At 39.8% G+C, this 25,198-nt stretch overlaps 1 protein-coding gene across 3 annotated transcripts in view; it reads left to right on the forward strand.

Moving 5' to 3' along the window:
* DMXL1 (Dmx like 1) overlaps positions 1-25,198 on the forward strand; it is a 155,269-nt gene that overhangs the window by 39,975 nt on the left and 90,096 nt on the right. For all 3 annotated transcript variants that reach the window (XM_050945532.1, XM_050945533.1, XM_050945534.1), the window contains 5 exons: positions 260-326; positions 6,429-6,604; positions 10,798-10,987; positions 17,413-17,581; positions 20,393-20,605. In XM_050945532.1, coding sequence (XP_050801489.1) covers positions 260-326; positions 6,429-6,604; positions 10,798-10,987; positions 17,413-17,581; positions 20,393-20,605 — 815 coding nt within the window. The remainder of the gene's footprint in view (positions 1-259; positions 327-6,428; positions 6,605-10,797; positions 10,988-17,412; positions 17,582-20,392; positions 20,606-25,198) is intronic.

Consider the following 25,198-nt stretch of genomic DNA (forward strand, 5'->3'; position numbering starts at 1 on the left):
ATGTCTCTGCTAACCGTAGCCTTTCTTTGACTCTTCAGCTGTAGAAGGGTCTCCTCACAGCACCCCATAGCTTGCCAGCGCTTGAGTCCGATGGTACCAACTGCAGTGTATGAAATTAAACCTAAAATACAAAGAATTTTTCATAAAATAGCAAAGAAATAACTATGTATTCTATACTTCTGAAATTTTTTTACCTTATTTATGTTGCTACATTTTTTAGTCATCAAATTAATGTTTTTTTTAATTCTTTATTTTACAGAACTGCTTCCCAAGTTTATCTAATGAAATTTTCACCAGATGGAGAATTCTTTGCTACTGCAGGAAAGGTAAATAACTTTTGGTATGACAGCATTACATTTCTTTAGAAAGGTTATGAAATAATGCAGAACTTGACTGCATCCATTTTTTGAAAAACAGGAGAAGTAATACTTGTTTTTTTCTTTTTTTATAATTCAGAATGTCAGTAGCTTCCAAAAATTCATCTCCTAATGCTGTTTAGTGGCTACTTCGAATAATTGGGAGGGCTAAAATTCAGACAGGAAACCCTGCAGATTTAGTTCTAGTAGTACTGCCTTTGTTTCTGTTATGAGTAGACAATAGTTCAGTGCCAAAACATAAGACATTAGGAAGTGAATGATCTGTACCAGAGGAGTTAGGCCCATGAAATGAAAATTAGATGTGATTGCTTACTAGAAAGTAAAGGGAAATACTGGAGTTTTACTTAGTGTTAAAAAATAAGTTTTTGAAGAGAAGCTGATGTGCCAACATGAGAGTGACACCACCTGTTAGGCAATCTCTTTATCCCATTAAAAATATAGACTCTCTGAAAGTTGGGTGAGCAATCAGACTGTTTGCAACTTTTGAGTGTTTGACATGTAAGCATTAAATCTTCAGGTTTTTAAATAAGCCTGCATGGAAACTTATGCCTCCATGGTCAGTGTCTTCTAATAGGTACCCATGTTAGTGTCAAATGTCTGTGGCAGCTTTCAAATTTAGCTTTGAAAACTTGGTAGTGAACAAGTTCCAGCTACTAAAGCACTGATTGTTGCAGCAGCTTGGGAATGGTATTCAAGGTGAAACCACCACCATGTTGTCCCATCTCTAGTAGCGCTAACCAGATGATCTGCCAACTTCTAGTTCTAGAAAAGCTATTTAATTCTCCTTACTCAGCTCTCAAAAGAGTATGCAGGACTTAATGCTGTAGAATCAGGGAGATGGGAACTCAAGGTGGTATGATGGGTGCACTGAAAAACAGTATTGTTTGTCCATGTTGGAGCCTGCAGTGTCTGTGGAGAGTGTGTACATAGGCTATCTATTGATGCTATTAATGCTATCATTCTTGTTCGAAGGGGATTTAAATACTGACATGACATCACAAGAAGGTCCTGTCAGAATGTTCTTGAACCATGTCCAGAGCCATATTCTGAGAATTTGATGATAATGGAAATTGGTTGCTCAACATATCTTATAATGAAGATCATATAACATTAAGGTTATGGATAAAAAGTTTCTGAAGTCAGGAAATGAAACAAAGCTCCCATAGTAGTAATCTGCTATGTTGTGTATGCCCTGTACCATGGATAGAGTGCTAGCAATAGGTACATTTAAGGCTGGGACAACCTGTGTGCGCCTATGTAACTACTGGTTGATCAAAGAGAATAAAGTGACAGATATAAAGATCATTGGGTTGATGGAGTTGCTCAGGTTAATGATAAACTTCTCTAAATCCGAGCCTGAAAGGATCCAGGACAAATATGGGACTGACAAAGAGGGTTTTTCAGGTTTAGGAAGTATCAGTAAGGATTGTGCTCTCTCTCTTTAGGCTGATTCTCACTCTAGTGTCTATAAAAACGGATGGCACATCTCCACGTGTGCCAGCCTCTGTAGATCTGGAAGTCTTGGTGTTGAGTGACAGACTGATGTTACATCCCTGTGAGGATTGATCTTAATGTGTTTTTGGCTAGGTTGTAGTCCTGGCATAGCTGTGCATTTTGGAAAGGGATTAAAAAATTGTCATCAACTGTACTAACCATGAGTGTATGCTACAAGCACAAGATCTGTTACGGAATAAATAGCTACAAACAAGTATACTGGAGGCAGAAACTTACTCTAAGAATGGCCATAACTCATCTAGTCAGACCATTGTTCTCCATACACAAGCAGAGAGGAATATCCTCATACTCTTCGAAGAAACCTGGAGGCATGGAATGGAGCAGTACAGAATGAATAAAAAATGACTTTAAAAAAAAATCAAATCACATTTTTATATTTAAAATAAATTTTTAAATTTCTGTTTAAAATAGAATACAGTACTTTTTTTTTCTTTTTGACAATATACCTGTTTAAAATGAAATCTGAACTTAATACAAAATATGTTAAGGTCTAAATTTATTGTAATCTCTTAAAACATTTAAACAAAAAATAAATTATACTGAATCCATGAGCCTCTATCAAAAACTTTGTGTTAAAAGGTGTTTTTCTATATAAAGAAAGATGTTTTCCCCCTGATTTTAACTTCTGTGGTCAATCTTTATAAATGTGGCAAAATAGGTTATATACTGTATTAAGGGCTTGATCCTGTGGGGGACCCAAGGACTGTGCTCCTGGGTATAAGAGACTGGCAAAGTAATTTAGGAGACCCCCTTTTAAGAGACCTAGGCAAGTAGGAACTTAAGCATCAGTCACTTTCACTTAGACTTATTTGTAAATTTTACCCAGGCTGACCTGAAATGATGAGTTTAAATCACTGACTGCAGTTAATGCCTATGTGTAAGGTGATTTAATTGTAAATGTGAAACATGTTCTGATAAGAGAAGTTTTATGTATCCAAAATATTTAAGGTTGTTTTTAATAAAAATATATTTTATATGCTGTTTTGTGTTTGTTTAAATTTGTTACCATCTTAATGCAGCTTGACACATCATGAGCAAAATGTTAATTATCTAATAAATAATATATCATTCATCATTTACTAACATACTAAAATGTATAATAAGAATGTGAAAATATTAAGCTGTATAATTTTTTAAACAAATGTATGTAGGTATAGTGTACCCTCAGTATCAAAAAGATGAACCAAATCTAGAGTAAAGGTTCTGTTTAGTTGTAAATCTGTGTTTTAATGGTTATTTATGCCAATGAGAATGTACCTTTCTTTTGAAAATAACTGAAGTACAAATGGAAAATTAGATTAAAATCAGTGACTTAAATCAAGGATTTCCATTGGTGATTAAAATCGTCTAGATTTTAAATCAGTCCACCCTGCAGCAGTGTCCTGCAAGACATTTGCCACTTACTCTTTAGGAAAGGAAAACACTACAGCATGTGGGTTAAACCAGTTGATGATGGGTTCTTACAGAGGGTCCCTAGATTAGGGAGACAACCTATTTGCAACATATTTGAACAAAATACTAGTGAATGACTGTAGCTTCATCCAACAGGAAGTGAAGACATGTATAAATGTTCTGTTCACCTTTGAGAGAGGCAAGATAGATGAGGTAATTCTTTTTATTGGCCCAACTCTGAAGGTACAAACTTTTGAGCTACACCAAGCTCTTCAGGTCTGAGGAAGGAAGGAGTTAGTGTTTTGAGCTTTTCACTTTTATTAACCTTTGATGGGGGTGAGAGGACACTAAGGCTTTGGTCAAACTCAGAGGGTGAATTTTATTTTATTTTATTTTATTTTTTTTTGGTCTTGGTGTCTCTTCTTCCCTCCCACCCCATAATGCCTACAGAACTCTATTGGTTGTAAGAATAAGATTCCAGTCTGGTTGGGGATAACTTCCTGATAAGTATGGTCCAAGTAACTAGTTGTAGTCAGTGTTCTTAAAACTTCAAGATCCATTACACCAATTTCCAGCAGCACCAAAAAGAAAATCTCAGTGTACCTGCTCAGTATTTGGTAGCCAGTAAAATTGTATATGGTTGGTGTAGTAAATTAACTCAGCTGAATCTTTAAGGAATTGCTTACTTGTGACTTTCATATTCATGTTTTGGATTATTTTAGTTTATTTTAGATCAGCCCACAACGTTAAGTGTGTGTGTGTTCTCATGCATAAAATGAAATGTCCTTTTGGTGGCACAGGTTCTGGAGGCAGGTATCTTCCACCACACTGTGGGCTTAATTATGAGTATTTTATCATGTCATTAATTTACCTTTGCCTTATATTCCTGGTGTTCAAAATAGATGTCCTTTTGGTCACTTTGTCTGTGAAATAAAGCTGATAAAAATGCAACCACTCAGTCACTGCAATGATGTGGCTCCAAATCTGGGGTAGTTCTGGTGAGTGCGACTCTGTCTGTTAGAGCAGAGAAGGATCTTGTCTTTCATGGACATAGTAGTCCATGTACTCTAGCTTTATTTGAGTCTCTTGAGGTTTTTCCATCACCAGCATTTCCTTTCTCTTGCTTTGGCTTTTCTTTCATAGATCATATGAGAATAAGTGATCTTTAAGGATGAAGAGTGGGTTCTTTACTGTCACCATGTCAATGTGATCATAATGGACTTGCTTATTAGAAACCTAGAACATTGATGTTTTGGCTGGGTTGGTTTTTTCATTGAGATGTTCCCAAGATAAACTGAGCCCTTGAGTCTTCACTGTATGGAAGGGGTTGTCTGGCCAACATATCGTACAGTTCTTGAGCCCTTTGTGACTAGGCCGAAGATCCTGTCTAGGGCAATACCCTATTCCATAGGCATAGTTAGAAAGAATCTGGAGAACTGGACAGTAGATGTGCCTAAACCTCTTCACTATCCTGAATGTCATAGGTGTTTGTGTAGTTTTCTCAGGTCAGTGGCCTGGATTCTCCTGTTTACACAGGTGTAAGTCAGAATTAACTCCGCTGAAGTTGATGGAATTGCACAAGTTGAAACCATGACAGAATATCTCAGCAGTTCCTCCAGGAACTCCATGCCATTAGGATGTTGAGACAACCAAAAGGAGGTGGGGATTTGACGCAAGACTAAGGCCAAGTCTACACTATGAATTTGGTATAACTTAGGTCACTATGAGGTGTGACTAAGCCACTCTCTTGAGTGATATAAGTTATACCTCCATAAGCGCTAGTGTGAACTGTGCTATGTTGGTAGGAGAACCTTTCCCGCTGACATAGCTATCACCTCTTGCAGAGGTGGATTTATTATGCCTATGGGAGAGCTCTCTCCTGTCAGCATAGAGTAACTTCACTAGATGTACTATAGCGATGCAGCTGCACTGATTTAGCGCATCTGGTGTAGAATAGTCCTAAAAGGGAGTTCTCTCACCATCTAGGACAGAATCTAGGATTTCTATAGCACCATTTGGTCTTCGAAAAATTTTTTTATATTGGACAGACAAAGGCCTAAAGCTTACTGAGTGACTTGAATTCACTGTCACCAGACAAATGATACTTTATGTAAAAAGCCTTGTCAGGCGATATTCAGGGCTTTCAAATGCACCAACTTAATATCATCTAGAATCTGTGGGAACTAGTTGAAAATTTTCAGCTGAAATTTCCCAAAGTATGTGGTGATGTAAATCATCTGTTTGAATTAGTGAGCGAGAACTATTGATTTTTTACATCATTTTTAATCTGGTTTTACATTTAGACTTATTTACCAACAAAGTTGACTTTTAATGGTTGTATAACTGAGTATTTGACAGCTAGGAGAATACACTATGCCTATACATATTTAAATGATGATATACAAATTACATTTATTTAAACCCTGTATTTTTATTTTATTATGTTAGAAAATGGTGAATGATGCACTTATTTACTAGATCAACTTTTTATTTGTAATTAGTGTCAGGCTGCATTTGGAGATTTGCAATTCAGTTAAAAACGCACAATATTAAAAATCCTTTGTTTATTAGTTAAATAAACCTTAAATGTGCTGGCTATACAAGAAAAAAAGTTATCAAAATGTTATGTTTGAAACTGATTTAATAAACATAAGAAGCACTGTTTGTAGTTAGTGAAGTCCTCCAGACTTTAGAACTAGTAGATCTGATCCTCCCCCTTCATTTTTATTTGTACATTGAAAGAGAGAAACAATTTTTTCTGCTTTTTCAACTCCCAACTGTTTTTTAAACTTTTTATCATGTGTAATTGAACTAAATAGTGGAATAAACTGAAAGGAAGAAAATACTGTCTACACCTGCATAAGACTTTACTGCTGTCAAAGCTTGTTTAGCACTTCAACAGACTCTGGTTCCAGGTGCTTAGCCAGTGACTTCTGCCAGTTCAGTTTTTGGACTTTCTCTGAAACTTCAGCAGCAAATATACTGTTTGAATATTATATTTTATTTAATTCAAATTATTTTAAGTTGTCATTTAAAATTTAATTTAAATAGGTTTAACAGGATTTAATATAAATATTCCTATTTAAATAAAAAAACCACTTATTCACCCTGGAATTTTCTTTTGTTTTCCTACTTTTTGCCCAGGACGACTGTCTTGTAAAAGTGTGGTATAATACTGATAGTTGGCGATCAGCAGTAACACCTCAAAGTTCAAGTCCACAAAAACAAGCACAAGAGGTTGATTTTTCATTTGTTTACTTGGCCCATCCTCGATCTGTAAATGGATTTTCATGGAGGAAGACAAGCAAATACATGCCACGGTCAGTAGCTTAATTGCTTGATATCTGTAAATTGTTGTTCATTACCTGATAAACTTTCCTTCCAACGTTTGTAATAGGCTTCTTTTTTAAAACTACCCTAGCTGCTCTTCTCTGGAGACCCTGGTTTTAACCCAGTTTCCTACTGTGCTAATTCAACAATACTAAATTGTGGCTGCTCTGCTACTTCTGTATGTACCATGAGCTCCCTCACACACCTCATGTTTATACTGTACATTCTGTCAAGGTTCTTTTTATGTTCTGTTTACCACAGTTTGAGCACTTCCTATGAGTAAAAAGTTATTTCCTATTACCCTGCTGGCAAAAGGCAGACTTGTATTTTTATTTTATTTTTTTTAAGATGTAAGGGTGGGAAAGCTCCGGATGAAGAGAGAGAGAGAGGTTTTGCATTTAGCTCTGGACAGGAATCTCATCTTTTGGTCCAGAGGCTAACAAAATTATATCCCTACTTCGGTCTTAACAAGCAGACCTGGTGAATGTTCTGACTTCTGCTGTACAGTGTGTATCCAACAGTATTAAGCTATCTATCTAAATAGCCATTTGTGCATTTTATTATTGCACCTCCTCTCTTTATGGTCCCCCAGAATCTGATTATAACAAAACTCACATTTATGCATGGCTTCTTGGTCATATATGCAAATGCTGTTATCTCATTGTGGTGTGAACGATCTCCACTGGTTCTCCATTTACTTGAGTATCCAGTACAAAATCAAAATCCTCTCCCGAAGACCCAACATATCATGGTGACAGACATGTTAGGACCTAAATAAAATGGTCATTCACACCGAACCCCAGTTTCCTTCTGTCTGTATCATACAGTATGCGTTTAATATACCTAAATGTAAATGGATAAATTTAGGAACAAAGAATGTAGAATTACAGGTTGGGAGACTATCCTGGCTAGGAGTGACTATGACAAAGATTTGAGGGTTGTGGATAATTAGGGCCCTATGAAATACGTTTAATTTTGCATTTTCTGATTTATTTTCTGATTTTCATTTTTTTCCATTAAAAAAAAGAATTCCATCTTTGTTTTTAATAAAAAAAATCATTTGATTCATTAACAACAATTAAGTAGCCTTACTATAAATGCATAAAAAATGTTCAGAATTGGATTGCAATGGGAAAAACTGTTTTTACAAAAAAAAAAAAACCATACAATTTAAACAGAATATCCTGCAGATATTCGGTATACGGTTAAAGTGACACATTTTAAATCACTTTTTAAAGTAGCAGTCTGTAATATGACAAAACTGACATGGATGAACAGTAACAGAAGAAGTCCATAGAGATGCGGGGAGGGAGGCAGGGAGTGTGTGTCGGCATGCTGTGTCTCTAAGCAACACGCTCACCAGCCTGAATACTTGTTCAGCTGGCAGCAACCTCCTGAACCAGAGGCTGGTGCACAGACAGGCACTCCCCTGTCCTCCACCCCAGCTCAGCAGAGACTGGGTACATGGGCAGGGGAAGGAGGGACCCCCTGACATCAGCCCACCTCCTCTCGGCTCTGGACAGCAGATCAGGAGGCTCCTGATCTAGAGCAGCTTGACTCTCTTATGTGCGTCTCCACGTAGCACAGCCATGCGGCCTGCCGTACCCGCCTGCTGCTGCTGTCTTAGTGCTGGTGAGAGCAGGATTCTGCATTAATGTTTTGATTCTGTCCATGCTCTCATGAACACAGATTTCATAGAGCCCTAGATAATCAGATGAAGATGAGCTCCCAGTGTGACAATATGATTGAAAGCGCTAATGCAATCCTGGGATGCATAAAGAGGGGAATCTCACGTAGGAGTAGAGGTTATTTTACATCTATATTGGTCACATGCAATCGTTGCTAGAATATTTTGTCCAGTTCTTATGTCCACAATTGAAGAAGGATGTTGATAAATTGGAGAGGGTGCAGAGAAGAGCTACGCAAATTATTAAAGTGTTAGAAAACATGCCTTAGACTCGATGAGCTCAATGAAGGGACAGTAAGGGATGAGCTGATTACAGTTGAAGTATCCACATGGGGGAACAAGTAGTTAATATCTTTTTAGTAAAGAAAGGTACAACACAATCCAGTGGCTGGAAGCTGAAACTAAATAAATTGAGACTGGATATAAGGTGTACATTTTTAATGGTGAGAGTAATTAACTATTGGAACAATTTACCAAGGTTTATGGTGGATTGTCCATCACTGTCAATTTTTAAATCAAGAGCGGTTGTTTTTCTAAAACATATGCTCTAGGAATTATTTGGGAGATATCTTGTGGCCTGTATTGTAAAATATGTCTGTCTACTGAGTGAGCAGATTACTGACCTGTGTGGAGCAGCACTTCCACCTTGGTTACGTGATCTCTCCAAAGCATTCCTGGGATGCTTTTTAAACAACACTGGTGGGATGCTTTCAGCCTTCTGTTGTGTATTTCTACCATCTAACATGTTTCCAAGTTGTATAATCTCAATTTAGCATGTAGTTTTATCTTTTTACTCTTCTTGATGTTTGGCAAATGAGGAAATGATCTACAGGCTTGCCAGTTCTTGCCTTTACTACTTCAGTGAGCTGGTTATTAAACGATACTGTACTTCCAAGATAAACAAAGTCATTGACTCTGTTGTACTCTTGCTCATCAAACACACGTCCGCCAGTGTTGACATCATTTTCTTCTATCACCATGGGCTTGGTGTTCTGCGTACTGATATAAAGTCCCACTTTAGCACCTTATGCTTTTATGTTCACAAATAGTCTTTTCATTCAATCCAAGCTGGTCTCCAATATGACTATTATCTGCAAAATATAAGTCTTATAGCTTCTCCTGCCCAAACAATACTAGTGTCTTCAGCAGCAGTTACTGCCCTTCTCACCATAAAATCTGTGAGAATGCAGAAAAGATGTGGGGATGGTAAGTGTTCCTGGCGTAAGGCAGGGCCAATCTTAAACCATTCTTTCTCTCCAGTGTTTGTCCTGATACAGCACACAGACTTGCCATACAAAGCATTTATTCAATTAACAATCTTTGCTGTCATCTGCTAATTGGCTTTCTTTGAATCCCATTTCTCTAAGTCAGTTATCAGTGAGTGCAACTGCAGCAGCCTAAGGCCCTTCACAACTGTGTGCTCCTTACTTATTCTGTATTATTTTGCCCTCCACTTCCTGTGCTCTAAGAATGCCAGTCTTGACTGCCCACTTGAACTCCACATACATAGTGTACCACCTCTTATATACTGAATGTCCTCCACAAAGCTACTATCTTGGCAGTTGTCAAATTCATCTTTACTATCATGCCAACAGGAATTTGCCATCTGATAATTTTTAAGTAGAGTGAATGTGTCTGTGAGTGAGAGAGAGAATGTACACAAAACAATACCTATTACCATTTCCCTAGCAACTCTTGCATGGAATCACAAAATTATGCCTACAGACTAGAGATATAACCATCATTTGTTACATCCCCTTGTAGTGTCTTGTCTTAAACGAAATTGTAAGCTTGTCTGGGAAGGGAACTTGAATGTCTGTCTAGTTTTTATAGTGCCTAGCACAATGGAGTTCTGATCTTGATTGGGATTTCTTGATTCTATTATAATGCAAATAATGTTTAGAGAAATAAGCATAGAAGTGGTCACAAAGAACTTATTATATGGTCCTGTCTATTGTATAATCATGCTGTATGACTTTGGCCATACTTTTGAACAAATTTACCTATGTCCAAATTTCCATGTCTGTAAAATGAGGATACCTATCTCACAAGGGAATGCTAAGGATTATTATTTGTAGAATGCTTCAAAGAACAAAAAATGATAAAATACAGTTCACTTTTTCCATCCAAATGGCTAGTTTTGTATGCTGGAACCAAAGATCCAGTATTGCATAGTTACATAACTGTGAGTTTGTGGTGGCGGAAAGCACATACCAGTGCTGTATTTATGACCGTTCACTAAACTTCTAATATTTAAAATAGTTGCACCATTAAATCAATTTCGGGTTCCAAAGTTTCACCTACTTTTCTGGGAGTATTTATTAGGTTAATTAAAGAACTTCGTTTTGTAATTTTTTTTATATGCTACCTAAGGCATAGTGTCATGCATAATTCTGGAAATTTATTTATAAGTTCTTACCTTTCGTTGTTTTATGTGGGTATTTGGATGCTCAGAATATAACTATTTTTTTCAATCTGGCTAAAACTTTCTTTCAGTGGTGCTGTATGCAATGTACTGCTGACTTGCTGCAAGGATAATGTATGCCGTCTCTGGGCAGAGACTTTGTTACCCAATGATAGTTTATCATGCGCTGGTGGATACAACCATTGGACTGAACCAGTGAACTTAACCAATAACTTCAAAAGAAATGCTTCTAGTAAGGAACGAATGCAAAATGCTTTAGAGGTGAGAACTATTGGATAGTACTTTGCTTACAAATCACATTTTTTTTGTATTTATTAAAAAATTATTTGCTGAATATATTCTGAGAATAATTTTTTTTTATAATTTCTTTGGAAAGAGTGTTTTAAAAAACAAGTTTGAGTAACTTTTAGAGTTACATTTCTGATGTGAATGTTTAAAATGAAGTAAAACTTGTTTTCTTGAACAATCTGCAGTATTCTCTTAAAGTTAATTGTTTCAGCTAATATGCCTTCCAGTATGCATGTTAGCTTTGAAAAATGAGCTATTTAAAGAAAAATCCAATAGTTGCAGATAAAGCTGGGCATCTCTGACGGTATTAGTCACATAAATGGAGACAATATATTGAGTAAAGACATTTAAAATACAGAAGAAGTTTGAGTTCTCTTGAAATCTGTCAGTTGTGCTAGGACATGTCAGTCCCAGTCGCAATTCCTTGCACGACACCCCATCTTGGACATCTTCGGGCAAAGGGGACTGTAGGCTTGTGTTGTTGGGGTAACCCCTCTCTGGGGTGGCTGGGAGCCAGGCCGCCTAATTACACAAGTCCGGTGAATTGGCAATTTTAGCCTGGTAGGGCAGGAAAGAGTCAAGGGCTCAGGCCCTCCGGCAGGGGCTGAGCAAATAGTTCAATAACAAGCCCCAGCCCTGTGTCAAGGCGGGCAGCAAACAACCAGTTCAGGGCCCAGACCCTCAAGCAGGGCTGAGCACAGAGTTCAGTAATAACAAGCCCCGGCCCTGGGTCAGGGCGGGGTAGCAAACAAACAGTTCAAGAGCAAAGCCCAGGCTCCTGGTCCTGAGCATCGGGGCGAGGGGGAGTCTGCCACCCGTGAGTGGGGTGGCAGGGGGGACGCAGTCCCGCCCACTCCACTGCATCCCAGCCCGGGGCCCTAGCAGTGGCAGACGACCCACTGCGGTGTCAGTGGCGATCCTGGCCACAACACACTGACATCGGCTCTGGGTGTGCCACAGCCAGACCAAGGTCGGCTGCCCCCGGGCTACTTCCGACCTCCCCCTCTAGTAGTACCTGCGTTTGATCGGCTTCCTCCACGGCATCAAGTACCATGGGCTCCTCGGGGTACTCCGCGAGCGGTAAGCTGGGCAGCTCCTCTGGGTCCCTTCTCACCGGTAGGCTTACTAGCTTCTCCTACGTCTGGTTGGCATCCAGCCTCAATGGGTAAGGCTAGCCCTCAGGGCGGTCACAGGCTGCAGGAGTCTCCCCAGCAGGAACTAGAGCACCAGCATCTGGCCTCTCCGACGACCAGGCAGCTTCAGAGCCCTGGGGCTGGGCTTTTATACTTCCTCTCCTGCACCTTGACCTCGGGGGGGGGGGGGCAGGATCCAGTGGCTCCGCCCACTTTGGCATCTGGAAGGGCTTGTCCCTCTCTGGGGCGGCTCGGAGCCAGGCTGCCTCACTACAGGAATGACAGTGGCTTGATAGTTTCACTACCTCTTGTCTTAAGGCCAAAACCCTCTCCTTGAGGTCATGAGAAGACACCAGGATGAATGACTGGGAAGATAAAGGCTATTGTTGCACTAAATCCATAAGTCATTGGAGCAGAGAGATACAAAGTAAAATAGTATCCCTCCATGCACCTATATATGGCAGCAGGAAAAGGTTTGAAATATTCTCCTCATTCATCTACCAGTGCTCATGTTCTGAGGACTGAAGTAGAGTACTCCATAATTTTTAGTTTAATGTGGAAAAAATATGGTGTATGATGGAGAGCAACTTTACGTTTAGAGTGTAGATGCTATGGAACCCCAGTTAGGATGGTGCTTTGAGAAGTACCTGTGATCGGGGTTATCTGGTTACCACAGGAGTTGTGGGATGTTCTCTTGCCTCTTTGATAAAGCAGTGGTGATACTATGGAAGAAGGTTATATTTTTTCCTCTCTTGCTACCTTGCGTGAGGTTTAGATAAGACTGTGTTTTCTGTAAGGCCTTATATATTTGTGGAGAGTGGTCCTTGCCTGTCTGCCTGCCTCCCTCAGATGAAAAAGTGCTAGGTAAAAATGATGTCCTGAGGTGCCTTTGAATACTTGTGGAGAGAAGTTAAGGACAGACAGCTGCTACACAAACTTATTGGTAGGGTTTGATGGATGATCTTTGTCTCCCAGATGAAGAGCATAAAGCAGAGGATATGGTGTGGGTGATGGTCTGAAAGTCTGAAGTTTCAAGATCTGTAGATCTTACGATGCAACTCTAGGGGATTGGTCCAGTGCCTGCAGATGAGCTTTGCAGGATCTGTATAACCCCAACAGAGAAGAAACTTACTAAAACAAGGTATTGCTACATGCTAAAGCAGCAGGTTTTACAAAACCTGGAATTGGTGACTATAATGTAGAATTGGAAATTAGAAGACAGCACAGTGCAAGCCCAGAGAAGAAAAGCTATTCAACCAGTGTTGGTAATCAGTGTAACCAAAGGAGACCTTGAAATGGGGAGAAACTATCTACTTATATGTTCTAAGTCAAAGGGAGTGCAAGAGACAAGACTTTTTTTCTCATTTTAAAAAAAGGGAGAAAACTGGGAGAATGTTACTAGCCTATCTACAACAAAGTTAGGAATGAGAAAGAATGACAAACTGAGAGGATAAAACCTGAACATACAAGGTAGTCAGAATCTGGGTAGATTGAACTGAACTGACAGATATCTGAGGTTTGTTTCTTTACACTTTTTTACACTGTCAATTCTTGTGCAGTTTTTCATGCCAATGGGGTATTAAATTGTAACAACACTAAGGTGACTAGTACATTGGAAAGTTTGACTTTTGACTTCAGCAATATCATATAGGTGACCATGTCTCTCCTGAAAATTTGAACCTTACTTGACTAGAGTTTTTTGAGGCGGGGGGGAGGGGGAGTAAGGAAATAATTACAACACTTTAAGCAAATATTTTGCCTCCATTTTTAATGAGGAACTTGGTGACAGTGTTAGCATGGCTAGTGGAAACAAAGATATAGAAGAAGAAATGACCACCTCCAAGGTGGAAGCCAAACTCAGTGGCACCTGGGGGCAGGAGGAGGGTTGGATGATTTCTATTCAAGAATAGTAAAGGAACTGGCACATGAAATAGCCCAATATCAAGGATTTTTAAGTATTCGGTATACTTGGGATCATATCCTATGACTGGAGAATTGCAAGCATAGCGCCTATGTTTAATAAAGGGGAGAAAAACGTGATCCGGGAAACTACAGGCCTGTTAGTTTGACCTCAGTTGTGCACAAGGACTTAAAATAAATTTTGAAAGAGTGTAATTATGGGCATAGCAGTAAATGGTAATTGGGATAAAACAGAACATGGTTTTACAAAAGGTAGATTGTGCCAGACCAACTTGATCTTCCTTTGTGATAACAGATTTTCCATGCAAAGGAAATCCAGTAAATGCAATCTATCTGTATTTCACAAAGGCATTCTAGACAGTTGCACATGAGAATGTATTAGTTAAATTGAAGAGATGGAGGTTAATATGAGAATTGAAAGGTGGATAAGGAACTGCTTAAAATGGAGACTGAGTCATGCGGAAAATGAACTGTCAGGCTGGAGGGGAGGCTACTAGTGAAGTTCCTCAGGGATGGGTTTTGGGACCAATCTTATTTAACATTTTCATTAATGACCTTGGCACAAAATATTGGCTTGTGCTAATAACATTTGCAGATGACACACAGTTGGGAGGTATTGCCAACATAGAAGAGGACTGAAATATTATACAAGAACATCTGGATGACCTTGAAAACTTGTTTAATAGAAATGAAATGAAATAGTGCAAGGCCAGGTACTCAGGGAGTATCAACAAGAATTTTTGCTGTAAGCTGGGGAGTTACCAGTTGGAAGCCACAGAGGAAGAGTATATTGGTCAATCACAGGATGACTGAGCCACCAATATGATGTAGCTGTTTGTTTTTTTGTTTGTTTTTTAAAAAAAAAGCTGATGCAATTGAAGAATGAATCAGGTGAGGTATTTCCTGTAGAGTTAGGGAAGAGTTGTTACCATTATACAATACACTGGTGAGACCTCATCTTGAATACTGTGTGCAGTTCTGGTCTTGCATGTTTAAGGAAAATAAATTCAAACTGGAATAGGTTCAGAGAAGGGTTATTAGGATGATCTAAGGAATAAGGAATCTACCTTATGAGAGGAGACTCAAAGAGCTTGATTTGTTTATCTTGACCAAAAGAAGGCTGACGGGAGATATGATAGCTCTCTATAAATACATCAGAGGGATAAATACCAAGGAGGAAGAGGAATTATTTAAGATAAGGGCCAGTGTTGGCACAAGAAGAAATGGATACGAACTGGTGTCATGGTATAATTCCCCACTCTGAACCTTAGCGTCCAAAAGATGGGGTACCAGCATGAATTCCTCTAAGCTCAATTACCAGCTTAGTACTTGTAGCGCTGCCACCAACCAGGAATTCCAGTGCCTGGTACACTCTGGTCCCCCCAAAACCTTGCCCGGGGACCCCCAAGACCCAGACCCTCTGGATCTTAACACAAGGAAAGTAAACCCTTTCCCTCACCGTTGCCTCTCCCAGGCTTCCCTTCCCTGGGTTACCCTGGAAGATCACTGTGATTCAAACTCCTTGAATCTTTGAAACAGAGAAGAAAATCCACCTTCCTCCCTCCTTCTCTCTCCCCCTCCCAGACTCTCCCTGAGAGAGAAAGTAATCCTAACACAGAGAAATTAACCTTCCTCTCCCCCTTCCCTCCTTTCTCCCCACCAATTCCCTGGTGAATCCAGACCCAGTCCCCTGGGGTCTCACCAGACTAAAATACAATCAGGTTCTTAAAGAAGAAAAGCTTTTAATTAAAGAAAGGAAAAACAGTAAAAATTATCTTTGTAAATTTAAGATGGAATATGTTACAGGGTCTTTCAGCTATAGACACTGGGAATACCCTCCCAGCCTAAGTATACAAGTACAAATTAAAATCCTTTCAGCAAAATACAAATGTGAACTCCTTCCAGCCAAATACACATTTGCAAATAAAGAAAACAAACATAACCCTAACTCGCTTTATCTACCTAGTACTCACTATCCTGAACTTATAAGAGCCTGTATCAGAGAGATTGGAGAGAAACCTGGTTGCACGTCTGGTCCCTCTGAGCCCCCAGAGCAAACAACAACCAAAAACTAACAACACACACACAAAAACTTCCCTCCCTCAAGATTTGAAAGTATCCTGTCCCCTGATTGGTCCTCTGGTCAGGTGACAGCCAGGCTCACAGATCTTGTTAACCTTTTACAGGCAAAAGAGATATGAAGTACTTCTGTTCTATTAACTCTTACTTATCTGTTTATGATAACTGGCCATCAACAACATTTTTAGGCTTGAAATTAGACTCTCGTTTCTAACCATCAGAGGAGTGAAATTCTGAAGCAGCCTTCCAAGGGGAGTAGTAGGGGCAAAAAACCTAACTTGTTTCAAGACTGATCTTGATTAAACTATGGAGGAGTCATATGATGAGGTTGCCTACAACGACACATAGCCCATCCCTGACTGCTATTAGCAAGTATCTCCAACAGCTGGAGATGGGACACTAGATGGGCAGAGCTCTGAGTTACTACAAAGAATTCTTTTCCAGGTGTCTATCTGGTTGGTCTTGCATGCTAACTGATGGTCATATTTGGGGTCAGGAAGGAATTTTTCCCCAGGTCAGATTGGCAGAGACCCTGTTTTTCATTTTTTGTTTTGCCTTCCTCTGCTGCATGGGACATGGGTCGTTTGCTGATTGAGTTACAGTAAATGGTGGATTCTCTGTAACTTGAAGTCTTTTAAATCAAGATTTGAGGACCTCTGTAACTCAGCTAGTGGTTATGGGTTTATTGCAGGAGTGGGTTGGCAAGGTTCTGTGGTCTGCAGTGTGCAGGAGGTCAGACTAGTTGATAATGGCAGTCCTTCCTTGGCTTTAAAGTCTGAATCTGAGATTGTGGTTGTAGGGTTGAAAATGAAGTATTGATCCAACCATGGAGACTTGGTGATAGTAGCCAATTCAGTATATTTTTTAATAACTTGAACGTTCATGGTTTGTGTTCCACTTGAAAAAATGCTATAGGACACAGTATTTGATTTGGTCTCAGCATGAAGGCCGTACAAGTACAGTCCAGTACATTGGAATACAAAGTTCTCTGAATTTTACTATGCCTATTCAAGGCAACACTGTGTACATACAAGCTTTCTACAGGATTCTAAAGACATTAACATCCTTTAATATGTAGTCCCTTTTCTATGGAAGATACATTATGAACAATACAGTTGGTAAATTCACCAGTGTACTTTTTAACTGTAAAAGCTACTTCCTTTAGGTTAGAATTTCACATGCTTTCTTTTCTAGAAAATAATGTATAGATTAAATCCTCCTTTTTTCCTTTGGAAACAAAATTAAAATGACTTATTCTCCACACAGTTAAATCTAAGGCCCTTTCGACGAGGAAGGAGAAGGTCACTTGCTCTCATAGCACATACTGGATATTCCCCACATCAGCAAGATCCTCATGAAGTTCATAGGAACACTCCTTTGCATGCAAATGCACTCTGTCACTTTCATATTGCTGCCAGCATCAACCCAGCTACAGGTAATTATGAGCAGTTAAGATGTATGATAAAGAATGCAATACAGACTTTTCTCTATGTAACCTTAATTTACCTCTTCTGCTCATGATTTTAATATGTGATCCTATGTATATTCATTGCAAACTATTTAAATCCTGCTCTGAAGACAGAATTACCAATTCCTCATGGGTTTCTTTGGTGCTCATTGCCATACTGTTGGAGTGCTTCACAACAACACTGTGAGGTGAGGGTGTATTATCTCGATTTTACAGGTGGGGAACTGACAGATTAAGGTCAAAAGTATCCACTCATTTTGGGTGCCCAATTTGAGACTCTAGGACTTGATTTTTTCATAGTACTTAGTATTATATAGCCTTTTATATGTTCAAAGCACAGCTTTGATATCAGCTGTGAGTTCTCAGCACTTTTGCAAATCAGACCGTCATGTCTCAAGTCAGTCACCCAGAAAATGAGCAACCTACAATTAATGGCTATCCCAGAGCAGTTCCGTCTTGTGTCCTGAATAATGCAGGTGTGTGTGCATTGTGTCCTGAATAATGCAGGTGTATGGTATGTGATCATGTTACAGTATTACAATGCATGTGTACAGTGGGTCCAAATAAAGGTTGCAGAGGAAACCTTAATTCTGGTACAGTAACTCCCCACTTAACATCCTCTCGCTAAACGTTGTTTCGATCTTACATCCCTGCTCCATTACAGAACATGCTCCATGTAAAGTTGTGCAATGCTTCGCTATAACGTTATTTGGCTGCCTGCTTTGTCCACAGCTGGAAGCCCCCTATCAACTTCCCTACCCCCCTCAGCATGTCCCGCCCGCCAGCAGACCCCACAGCAGACCCCAGCGCCTTCTCCCGCCTTCCCCCACCTTTTGCCTGCGGCAATCAGCTGGCCGGCGTTCATGAGGAAGGGAGGAGCCTGCACATTGTGTCCTCTCTCTTCCCTCCTGAACTCTGCAAGTCAGCTGATTGCTGTTGGCAGGAGGGAGAGGGTAGGAGCAAGGACCTGGTGTGCAGAGTAGAGGGGGGTGGGAAGAAGAGATGGGTTAAGGGTGGGGGGTTTGGGGGAAGAAGGGGTGTGGGTGGGCTGAGGGTTGAGCCTCCCGCCCCTGGTGCTTGCAGAGTAGAGGAAGCTGCTCCTGCGCAACGTGCTTCTCCTAGCCTATAGCACCTTCAGCCTCCTTGATTGAAACATTGTCTCCTGTGCCAGTGGGCTGTGCCTGTGTGGGGTAAGGCAGGGGCACCTCCCCACTATAGTACTGTACTGTATGGCAAAAAAAAATTCCCTGGAACTTAACCCCCCCCTTTACGTTCATTCTTATGGGAAATTGGATTCGCTTAACATAGTTTCACTTGAGGTCGCATTTTTCAGGAACATAACTACAATGTTAAGTGAGGAGTTATTGTACTTCATTTTTGAGTGCTTAGCATTACAATTTTAATATTCTTTTAATATTTTTTCATGTGTGTAATATAGGGTGTGTACACTTTTGTAAGCATTATTATCATGAAACCACTTAAGGCTTACTAATGATATGTAGCTGTTACATAGCCCTCTTCACTCATAGATCTTAAAATCATTTACAAAGGAGGGTAAATGTAATTGTGGAGCATGCTGTGATTATAAATTAAGGTGGCTGGAAATGATAGTATTTAATTGGAGGAAGGAAGGGAGGATTTGAAGGCTCCTTAGGAATCATTAGTAAAGTCCTAGTGTGTACTGTTAAAACTCACAAGAAACAGCATTACAGCTGATTCAGAGTAAAAGCTAGAGTGAAAGAAGAAACAATACTCCGTTTGACAGACTTCTTAATAATACATTTTAGCGTGCAAAGGTGGGGAAAGAGGGTTCCTTTAAAAAATACTGTAAAAAATATTGAAAGTTCAGTAAATGTATATGAATGTCAAAAGTCAGCCTGCACATTATGTTCTTGTTTGGTATGTTCCTTTCTTAAATTAATTGTAATTCTCCCTTGTAACTCATCTTAATGTCAGATAGATCATCTTGAGAGCTGGCCCTCTGTGGTTAACTAACAAGAGAAGCTTATTCTGGAAGAACTGAAATTTCTTGTGTCTGCTTCCGTATTTCTGTTTTCATAATTTTATTCCCTGTGTGCTCTCCTCCATTTCCCTCATTCTTCCTATATTTCTTTGTTCTCCATTTCCTTGTTATGGTCCTGGCATAACTACCTGCTTGAGCAGTTTAAAGGCAGTACCAATTTCCATGGAGAAAAGAACATATTTGCACTCAAAAATGCTTTGTCTCACAGGATGTTGAATTTATAGCTGCCTCAGCACATTGTACTGCTGCATAAAATGGGAGTATGGGAGAACTTGTAGGTGTGGGTTACGTATAAGAAGAGCCTGCTGCTGCCAGGTGCACCATTTAGAATTCTCAGCACGTCACAACTGGCTGCACTCCTGCATCCTATATTTCAGATGGTACAACATTATGTACCCATCTGAAACTTGTTTGTATCATTTACTTGTGTGTGTTTGCATGTGTAATAGTGGTGCACTGGCAAATAGTGTAAAGGATCGGGGATGGGTAAAGATTTGTGGAATCTCTGCTCTACAAAACAGTGTACAGTGGGCTAAAATCACCTGAGATCTCTGGTGGCTTCCATTGGTGTAAACCATGACATATAGGGCCTTTGGGAGCAGAATATCTGGCCAGAGGGGATGGTGGTAGAATCTCTCAGGTGAATCAGGGTTAGGCTTGCACGTGGTTGTATAACTTTTTTGCCTTTTTCACTGGTACACATTACTACTACCTCTTCCTCTTTTGGAAATCACATTAACTTCTTGGCGTTGCAGACATTCCTCTACTCCCTTCTATCACGTCTCTGAGTCTCAGTGAGAATGAAGAGAAAAGTGGGCCATTTGTCGTGCACTGGCTGAACAATAAAGAACTACATTTTACCCTCTCCGTGGAAGTATTTTTGCAGCATCTTAAAAAGAGCTTTGAGCAGCATTCTTCAGAGACCAGCACTGAAGAGTCAAATCAGTTGGATGGCAAATCAGATGAAGGTAAAATGCATATCATAGATATGTTTCTATTCTTTATAATGTGCTGTAATTTTGTTGGGTAAACCAAATGTTGAAATTAATTAATACAGACGCTCCACGACTTACGTAATCATTCCATTCTGGAAAGCCTTGCGTAACCCGAATTTTGCGTAAGTTGGAAACGTATATTGTGCAAGCATAAAAAACAAACTACAACATTTTCTTCTCTAAATCAATCTTCTTTCGCTTACGAACTAGTCTTGCACTCTTGCTATCACTTGGTTGCTTTCCAGGCATGATTTGAATGCTATCATTAATCCAGTAACAAATTAGAAAAAAATGTTGGTTAACAAAAATAAAAGGAGTGACTCTTCAGCTTGAGTGGTCTTCTGAGTCAGGAGTGCAGTTCAGGGGACCTGGTTAGTACGTCACACTGGCCTGCGGGCTTCTTCTGGCCACTTGGCTGGTCAGGCTGACATAGCCTGGTGTAATCTTGGGCTCCTCTTTCCTTGGAACCAACCTAGGGAAAGCAAGGGCAGCATACTTTCTTGGTGTTCTGGTGGCCCAGGAATAAGACCTTCTTCCACACTTACTGTGCAACCTTAAAGGTCAAGATAACCTATCGCTTAAATCAATCTCTGTACCAGATGACTGGAGGATAGCTAATGTAACACCAGTTTTTTAAATGGCTCCAGAGGCCATCCTGGCAATTATAGGCTGGTAAACCCAGCTTTGGTGCATGTCAAAGATCTGGACAAGGGTGAGCAGTGTATGTAGTCGTCTTGGACTTTCAGAAAGCGAAGGACCCACACACCAAAAGCTCTTCAGGAAACTAAGCAATCATGGGATAAGAGGGAAGATCCTGGCATGGATCAGTAACTGGTTAAAAGACAGGAAACAAAGGATAGGAATGAATGGTCATTTTTTACAGAGGAGAGAGGTAAATAGTGGGGTCTTCTAAGGATTTGTACTGTGACCAGTGCTGCTCAACATTGTCATAAACGACCTGGAAAAGGGGGTAAACAGCAAGATGGCAATGTTTGCAGATAATACAAAATTACTCAAAATAGTTAAGTTCAAAGTTGATTGTGAAAAGTTAAAGGGATCTCACAAAACTGTGTGACTGGGCAAGAAAATGGCAGATGAAATTCCATGTTCATAACTACGCAATAATGCACATGGGAAAATATTATACCAACTAATACATCCACAATGATGGTGTCTAAATTACCTATTACCACTCAAGGGAGAGATCTTGGAGTCACTGTGAATAGTTCTCTGAAAACATCTGCTCAATGTGCAGTGGCCATCAAAAAAAAGCTAACAATGTTAGGAACCATTAGGAAAGGGATAAATAAGACTGAAAACCTCATAATGCCATTACATAAATCTATGATATGTCCATACCTTGAATACTTTATGCAGTTTTGGTGGCCACATCTTATAAGAGATATAGTAGAATTGGAAAAGGGAGGAGAAGGGCAATAGAAATGATGAGTATGGAACAACCTCCATATGAGGGGAGATTAAAAAGGCTTCAGACTGTTCAGCATAGAAAAGAAACAACTTTGGGAGGGATATTATAGTGCTAAAAATCATGAATGGTGTGGAGAAAGTGAATAAGGAATTTTTAGTTATTCCTTCACGTAACACGAGAATCAGGAGTTATCCTATGAAATTGATAGGCAGCAGGTTTAAAGCCAATAAAAGGAAGTACTTCTTCACACAGTGCACAATCCACTTGTGGGACTCCTTGCCGGGGGTGTTGAGAAGCCCAAAAGTATAAGTGGGTTCAGAAAAACATTGGATAAGTTCATGGAGGATAGGTCCATCAGTGGCTATTAGCCAAGATGGTCAGGGATGCAACCCCAAGCTCTGGATGTCCCTAAGTCTCTGACTGTTAGAAGCTGGGACATGACAACAAGATGGATCACTTGTTCTGTTCGTTCCATCTGAAGCATCTGGCACCAACTAGTGTCCGAAGATAGACGACTGGGCTAGATGAACCATTGGTCTGACCCAGTGTGGCTGTCCTAGTCTTCTTAATTCTAGCTTGCAGTACCTCATGACAATTCTCCAGAAGACTTCTGAGCAGATCAGAGCATTGCAGGTCCTGCATCCCGATTAGCGTAATCCAATTGTTGGTCAGTTTGGAAATAGTGGTATTTCTGTTGCAATATCTATCATTAGACCACTAGCATCTAATGATCCATAAAAGCACAGGGATAAATGGGACATAACTTATCTCAGTGTCCTGACCGCCTCTTCCCCCTACTGCCCCGATCCCTTTTCGAGTAATAGTTGATGGTGCACTGCTTTGGGTTCATTAGGCCATTACACATTACAAGATGTGATTTATGGTCTGATGAGGACCACATCTTGCTTAAAATACACTTTGGAGCACCTCTGTGTCTGCCCTTGTGGGTTTTTGTTTTACCATCAAGGAATTGGGGAGCCAGGAGTTGAAGGCTTAACTGGGTGAAGGGTCACCTTGCTCTTAGCGACAAGGCCTAGACACAGAGCCAGTTTAGATTGCATTAATATAAAATTCTACTTAAGCGAAGAAGGATTAAATCTTACACCTACTAAAGAAAATTGAAGTTTGTGCCTCAAGCTTTATTCACATGGGCCTGTTTCTCTCTCACCCTGAGTAAGAAGCTGATTGGCAGGGCTGGAAACTGAACCTATCTCTCTAACCACAGAACAGATGTGATCTAGTGCTAATACAGGTTTCTGTACTCTACTATACTTAGCTGTTTTGAACGGATCACCTGTAGTGGGGAGAGGGTAGTTCAAGCTTTGTGCTTTTTCATTCCTTGCCTTTTTGCTGATACTGCCAATTATAGTCTTCTAATAGCAACCGTGTGTGGTGGTTTTGTGCTATAGACGCCTGCCAGCTAGAAATCAGGTAGGTGCGTTAAGTGAAGTGTGGTTTAATGTGTAAAGTGGCCAGCACTCACTGTTGTGACTGAATCCATCTGGGAATATGGGGAATTCATCTTACTGTTTCTAGAAGCATAGGTCTTTCGTTTTGAGGTTGTTGGTTTTTTTCAAGCTAAGAGGCTGTTTGACATTTCAGACACCTTCAGGAGGTTTCTGCACACTTCCACTTATGGGATGCAAGCCTGAACACTGCAGAATGTTCGTACTTGATTCTTTAAAGTAGTTGTTTTGGCACCAAATATTTGGAGTCGAGATTACATAAAAGCTGTGCACTATTCCATCTATATTCCTCTTTATGCAGCAGATTGCTGTAGGCAGAACTTAAAAATGAAGCTTTTCAAGAGACACTTCTGTCAACATAACTTTTTTTAAACTGAACATTTAAAAATGTGCTTTCATGATTGTTTTCATTATTTGCCTTAAAATTTAAAAAATGGGTCTTTTATTTTCTGGCTCTTGTGCTAGCAAAATGCAGCTAGTGTTTTAGTAACCTCTGCAACAGAATGTTTAAAAACAACCAAAACTCTTTTCGTGCCATTTTGAAAACTCAGGACAACGTGTTGACCTTTAATTTTTGTAGTATTCACAAAGCCTGAAGCCTGGTCTTAAAAAATATTAAGAACTGTACAGTTTTTATGCTTCTAAAATTGCTACTTCGATTACACTGGTGTACAATTTTTGAGAAGTCATCTGCTTCAGAGATAAAATGTGCTATTTATTTATTTTGATGTGCTGAATTCAAATATGACAATTAAAACAACTGGCTACTGTTTCTAAGATATTTAAGTTTTTACATTTTATGTCTATGTATATTGTGTAGATAGTAGAATTTTAATCATAAATTGTAAACCTAGGTCTTTTCATGTGTTTATGGTTGCTTTACATGATAATATTTCACCTGTCCTGTTTATGTAACACTTTAAAAATCAGCAAAAGGGTTATAGAAATAAAATTGATTATGAAACAAAAGGCAAAAAACTATTATGTACATAGTTTAGTCCAGTTCAGTGTCTACTCGGCGCTTCTTGGCTTGTCTCTTGTATTCATTAAATGGAGCATCTCTTATCACTGTCCAGCAATAGTGTGCAAGCATTGATGGGCTCCATTTGCCCTGATAGCCTGCCAGGAAATTCCACTGCTGTAGTCTGGAGCCCAACGGCTCTGCCTTACTCTTGGGTAGTTCCAAATCCCTGACAAGGTCATTCAGTTCACCTTGTGTTAGGAAGTATGGTTCAGAGGAGGAGGATGGGAGAAAATGTGGGTCCTGTGACATTGATGGTTCAGGACCAGAAGTTCCATCCTCTTCCTCTGCCTCGTCTGACTCAAGTGAGAATGATTCTGGTGCGTCAGGAACCGGCAATCCTTCTCCGTGGGGTACTGGGCGTATAGCTGATGGAATGTTTGGATAATGCACAGTCCACTTTTTCTTCTTTGACACACCTTTCCCAACTGGAGGCATCATGCAGAAGTAACAATTGCTGGTATGATCTGTTGGCTCTCTCCAAATCATTGGCACTGCAAAAGGCATAGATTTCCTTTTCCTCTTCAACCACTGGCAAAGATTTGTTGCAGAAGTGTTGCAGCATATGTGTGGGGCCCACCTCTTGTCCTGATCTCCAATTTTGGAGCCAAAAGAAAGGTGATAGGCTTTCTTAACCAGTGGTTATACTG

This window comes from Gopherus flavomarginatus, chromosome 3 (assembly GCF_025201925.1).
Source record: "Gopherus flavomarginatus isolate rGopFla2 chromosome 3, rGopFla2.mat.asm, whole genome shotgun sequence".
Classification (NCBI taxonomy): Eukaryota; Metazoa; Chordata; order Testudines; family Testudinidae; genus Gopherus; species Gopherus flavomarginatus.